This window comes from Malus domestica, chromosome 16 (genome assembly GCF_042453785.1).
Source record: "Malus domestica chromosome 16, GDT2T_hap1".
Lineage (NCBI taxonomy): Eukaryota > Viridiplantae > Streptophyta > Magnoliopsida > Rosales > Rosaceae > Malus > Malus domestica.
The window spans coordinates 18,636,380-18,642,248 of NC_091676.1; the positions used below are offsets into that span (position 1 = coordinate 18,636,380).

At 39.0% G+C, this 5,869-nt stretch overlaps 1 protein-coding gene across 1 annotated transcript; it reads right to left on the reverse strand.

The window, feature by feature from the left end:
* Positions 1-969: 969 nt before the first annotated feature.
* Positions 970-4,966, reverse strand: LOC103425717 (uncharacterized). Its single transcript, XM_008363808.4, has 6 exons — positions 4,250-4,966; positions 3,137-3,302; positions 2,510-2,686; positions 2,315-2,398; positions 1,710-1,791; positions 970-1,606 (listed from the first exon to the last, which is right to left on the reverse strand). Exons 1-6 carry the CDS (start codon positions 4,627-4,629, stop codon positions 1,170-1,172), a joined length of 1,326 nt encoding a protein of 441 aa, XP_008362030.3. The 5' UTR covers positions 4,630-4,966; the 3' UTR covers positions 970-1,169.
* Positions 4,967-5,869: the final 903 nt, after the last annotated feature.

Consider the following 5,869-nt stretch of genomic DNA (forward strand, 5'->3'; position numbering starts at 1 on the left):
CGAGATGAGGAGAGTGCAAATTGAAATCAAGGACTTGTCTCCCTCCACAGGTGCTTTTGGGATTTTCATGCTAAAGAGTTTGAAGTGTAAAGGAGGAGATTGACATTCATGTGTGATAAAGTTGTGGATGTTTTAATTTGGCACGTGATTTTTGGTTGGATAATTGCATGTTAATCTCATGCAAGGACTGGTTTTGATCCAATTAAAAATGGGTGATTTTTCGTGCAATCTCATGTAATTGAATTGGTTGGATAATTGCGTGTTAATAACTTAAATTCCTGCCATGCACTTTGACCTGACCTAATTAAACATGGGCTGATTGGATCAATTTGAACATGCAAGTATCAAGCCACGTCAAGGATAATGGAGCCGCGCCAAGCATGCATGTCCCTATAAATACAAAGTTGCAGACAATGAACAGGGACATTTAACTCGACACACAAATAAACGCCCTACAAGAAATTCTTTCATACTCTTGAGAAAACTAATTCTTCACTAACCCGTCAACACAAATTCAGTTCAGTTAAATATCACTCGGTTGACAATCGACACAAATTTAGTTCAGTTAAACATTACTGGAGTCATAGAATCAGCTCAAGTTAGGAATTTCTTCAGTTTAGTTAAACAACATTTTCTCCTCTCTCAACTGGTTATCCATCGCAAGTCTCATTTGGTTAAAAAATGTCACTTCATTAGCTTTCTTGGCAAATAGAGTGTTCTATGATCTGAGCGCAAGTAGAGTGTCCTATGATATGTTACTCACGAGTATCATTTAGAGCTCATCACCCGAGTATCTTTGTCCTTACAGCTTGAAGCCGACCTAGAGCACCTATATTTGGTGGGCTAGTCACCCAGAGACAAACTCCTTATCATATACACTCATTTGTGCTGAAAAAGGCACACAAATTGGATCCGCAAAGCCATTAAGGTGCTTTACTTCACTGATATAATTTTTCTCAGCTCATAAGGTACGTCGACAAGGAAATAAGATTACGGAACATAAAAGTACATAGACATGATGTTGATCAACTTGAAGCCAATACAAAAATTTACCCTATGGTTATCATAATTTGTAACAATTAATGGGTCGATGTGAACAAAAATTCAAGAATACAGAAACAGATAGACTACGTCTGTGATCGGCTAGATTAAGTCTTCGCACGGTACTGTCATCTCTTTCGAGCGAATCTCTGCCCTGCTCCAAGTAACAACCCTTTCCCTATTACACCTGTGTGAAGTCCACAAACCAGAGCCACAGATCCACCTATAACTATCCATTTCCAATCAATGCCGTTTTCATTTGGTCTTTTATTGTTTGGGATTTGACCTTTTTCTTCTTCACCAGGTGACGGCTCCAAATGATTCATGCTTCCATCGGAGGATACCTTGGTGGTGATTTTGGCCATCTGGGCACTTTGAGATAGAGCAGCCTCTGATTTCCTCGCATTCTGGTATGCTCTCATACCGGAGTGTAATTTCTTCACAGTGCACCACATCCCATGACGGACACCCAACTTTGCCACATCTTTGGGGATGCCCATGTCTTCGTAGTGTACGAGGGTAACCTCACATGCAGATAACTGTCCATCTCCTTTCTGCGACTCCACTGCATTTGTTTTCCAATTCAGCAAATGAGTATTCACCGTTACATTGTCACCAAGATTGGTCAACTTATTGTTGCAAAATCAGATTTCTCATTAAATTCTTACCAGCCTTGATTATCCAACTAGAAAAATAATGTTCCACACGTCTGGGCTTGTCACACTTAGGCAAGCCTGGATATGGAACACCCTGCAATATTGTAGCTCATACAGTAAGACCCAGAGTATATATGAATACCAACATAATCATTTTTTTTTTATCCGCACTGTGAAAGAAAGATATGATGCTCAAACCATGGAAAGAATTCAAATTCACGGCATAGGGAGAGATGCTAGACGAAAACATTTCTTGACTTTAGATTTCACGGTTTTGTTATGTTCTTTACCTCTTAAATCTGAACCCCTGACACATTTTTGTGTTCCTTCAACAATGCAACACCAACCAAATCAAATTATTTTCTTTTCAGTTATGTTGGTTCAGCTTTTCTGATGATCAATTAGATTCAACCCACCCATCTCAGTTCTATTCTGCGTCTGACTCAACCGAAACAGACTCCAGCCTATTTCTCTAAAGTGAAAAATATGGAATTGCCACAATGTCCTCTTCACAAAGAAAGTAAAATAAATAATTGCGGAAAGAGAGCTACAATACAAGCATCAACGAGGAGAGAGCTACAATACAAGCATCAACGAGGAGAGGCTTCAACAAGTACCTTTGTCACACAATAATAAGTTTTTCCAGCCACCCATATTCTTCGACCAATTAAATATTCTCGATCACTGCAGAAAAAGGGGAACTGCACAGCAGAGGAACAAAGTGGGAAGCAGTCATTCATATTTTCAACTAGAAAGAGATACAATGAAAATGCAGAATCAACACAATCGAGCAAATCCTTTCTTTCACTGACCTTTTTAATCCAGTGAACAATCATAGTTCCAGTCTGAGGGCATTCCTCTAATATCTTAAAGTATGTGAGCATCGGATCCCATTTAGGTCGAAACTCATCATCCCAAAAGAAATCTCTAACCAACTCTGGTGTTGCATCCTCAAAGACAGTTCTACTACAGTACACAGTGGGACCTGTCTGGTAAGCAAAACCACTATCAGTTACTAGAATACTATATATGGTACTAAAAATTTGATATTTTGAAGTGCTAAAACAAGAATCAGGGTAACTGCAATAGCTATATGAATCATTTTATTCTGCAATAAGTGAGGATTTTTAGCGGCAAACCCTTAGGGCATTTTGGAACTGAAAACCACATTTGAGATAATATGGAAAAAGGAATAAAATATGTCATTATGCAACAAGATTGGCTAAAAGAATATCATACATGACGTTGATATAGATGTCAATTGAGGATCACAAGAAACGTATGTCAATGAAAGCAGCAGGTAAAAAATAGGCATCCCTATTCCCTACCATTAACAATTTCTTGATAGATAAATCAACAGTTTTCAGACGTATGTTTTCAGCAGATGAAGCACAAACTTAAGATGTTAAAGAGTAGAAAAAGTCAAGGTCAGCATCTACCTCAGGATCATGGCGCCATGCTTTGTATGCCATGCTTGGAGTCGACCTCTCCATCAGGCTTTGCCATTCCATCTCTCCATCTCTCCCTCCAATTAAATTCACTAGGTGCTCCAAATCAGTTTCTGTGACAACATCCTGCAGTCTCTCGGCACCTTTAGCAATGGGTCTGAGAAAGTGAATAAGAACAGTTTTTCAAGGCAAGAACAAGACACAATAAAAAAAGGTAAAATTATAAGGATTGCAACATATTACTATTAAACAGATTAATTTTTTGATTTCAGGTGCCTACACAAAAATGCAGCTCTTTCTTGTTTCCCAAGTGAATTAAAGGGTAACATGAATAACTCTCCAACCCAAAAAGAAAGGAAGCATTTCTCCACAACATCCACTTTTATTAGTAACTAAATATGTTTTCAAAGGTTGGCAAAATTCCATCATCGAACGGAAACAATCTAGGCTGTGCAGGAACGAAAACTCCGATTCAAGAAGAGCGCATGCAATTGATGCCAACGTCATAATGTCACCACAATCAAGACGCCAACTTTATAATAGGCAATAATTCCTATTCCAAACAGCAATTTCGTAGAAGTAAAACCAAAAAACGCATTCAAAATCCAGCGGTTGCACTAAACTCCAAGAGCTAGCCTTTATCGGTAAGCCATATGTATGGCTTCTTTTGTCTCTGCTACAAATATGGAAGTCACTTAACTGTGGGTTCATCCATATTTCAGCATTCTGAAAGCCCTTCAATGTAACTCATATTCATTTTTTTTTTTTTGTCTTTTTTTTTTTTGTCAAATGATAGATTTTATTAGATTCTAATAGATAAGTTTACATCTTCCGCAAGAATATTGAAAAGAAATTCAGGTCCTATTTAACTCATAATCTTTTCAGTCCGCCAGAAAAACATGAATTACATTTTTAAAATGTTGCACATTCCAATCAAATATTAAATTCACTGACAAAAGAATCCGAAAACGTCGAAATTCAAACGAAAACATTATGTGAATTCAATCGGTGACAAACCCTAACACAATTCTAATATATATATATAATAAAAAAATAAAAAAAGCAGAATTTTACTAATAGAAGCTGATACAGCTAGAAACTCACCCAACAATGTCGGTGTCGCTCCCAGCCGTGGCAGCCGAACCGGAAGCGGCCGAGTCCCCAGCAGACGGCGGCGCTACTTTCCCTTTTCCCTTGAAATTGGACCAAATCGTGCGGCAAAGGGAGAAAGCGGAGAGCGCGGTAAAAGCGAGCCAGAGGCGGCGAGCGCCGAACCCCGGCGGCGCGGTCCAGAGGAACCGGAACTTGCTCCGAAGGCCGAGGTACAGGAGACCGGTCCACCTGGGCCGCCATGACCAGCCGATCACCAGGCCAATCATGACGGCCAGCCATATCGGGACTGCGCAAAGCAATATGTCAATGAATGTTTCGGTTATCGAGGGTTTTACGAAGAACTCCAACAGAGCGGACAACATTTCCTCCATCCTGCCTAAAACCGAGATTTTCCGAGAAAGTATTACTCTCCCGAGAAAATGGGCGCTCAAGAAAACGGAATCACATCGGTGTTCGGTTATCCAATCCCTTTCTCTCTCCCTCTCTCCCTACTCTCTCTCTGTATCCGATTAGAATTGGGGAAACAAGGAAGAAAAATTCTAGAGAGAGAGAACGGGAGTTTCAGGCCGTTGTTAGACGGTACGGTAACATGACGTGGCAAGATCAGGACCGTTGATGGAGGCTGAGCTGGGTGTGAGTTGTGTTTTCGTACGTGATTCGTTTGGCGTGTGGATTTTCTCGCATGCGGATTTATCGGGAGGTGGGGACACGTGCGAAAGGGAGAGTGGGAGAGGGAAGGTTAAGGAGGTTGAGGGGCCATGCGAAAATTAGAGGATAAGATTGCTGATTTTTATGACGCTTTTCAGTTTTCAGTATTGGGGAGTGTCCAGGGGGAGATATTGTTTTGTCCCTTGAGAGATTGGGTGCTTATAGGTGCTTGCAAACGGATCGTATTTGTCGTGTTTGTGTCATTTTCTTGTAACACATGTTATCTTAATAGGTCGTGTCGTGTCATACCTGTTACGGGTAAAGTGACCCGACCCGTTATGACCCGTGAAGAAAAATATAAATTTTCTTAAATTTGCACATACCACACATTACCACATAAATATTACATCAAAACATTAAAACATATTTGTCATTTAAGTACTACATCTACACTCGAAAATAAGAGCTTTATAAAAAAACAAGTTTGCTGATTGTGATCTCGAAGCATATACAAACAAGTTTGACGGTTGGATCGTTTAAATTGACGATCAAATTCATTCATTGTATTCGTATAGGGTCAGGGAGTGTAATTGTAAAAAATCATCAAAATCGGAGTTAAAATAATCATTAAATCATGATTTTTTGTTTTATAGTCGTCGAAAAGTTTTGTCTCGTTACTTGATCTCTAAATGTTTGCTTTTTGTGAATTTTGGCATATGTGATCTCGAAGCATATACAAACAAGTTTGACGGTTGCATTGTTGAAATTAGTTTAATAGAATTCGTGTCCCATCAAAACGATATTCACTAATACTTAGAGTTTATTTATACTTTCATTAAGTATAACATAAGATTTTGTGGTATCCACTAGTGTAATATTTTTAATTGAAAATTGAATTCATTCATTGTATTCATATAGGGTCAAGGAGTGTAGTTGTAAAAAATCATTAAAATCGGAGTTAAA

Coding starts and splice junctions, on each gene's coding strand:
- LOC103425717 (XM_008363808.4), bottom strand. CDS start 4,629: ATGGAGGAAATGTTGTCCGCTCTGTTGGAGTTCTTCGTAAAACCCTCG. Junction 2,399..2,509: donor TTGTTCACTGGATTAAAAAG/GTCAGTGAAAGA, acceptor TCTGCTGTGCAG/TTCCCCTTTTTCTGCAGTGA. Junction 1,607..1,709: donor TAGTTGGATAATCAAGGCTG/GTAAGAATTTAA, acceptor AAACAAATGCAG/TGGAGTCGCAGAAAGGAGAT.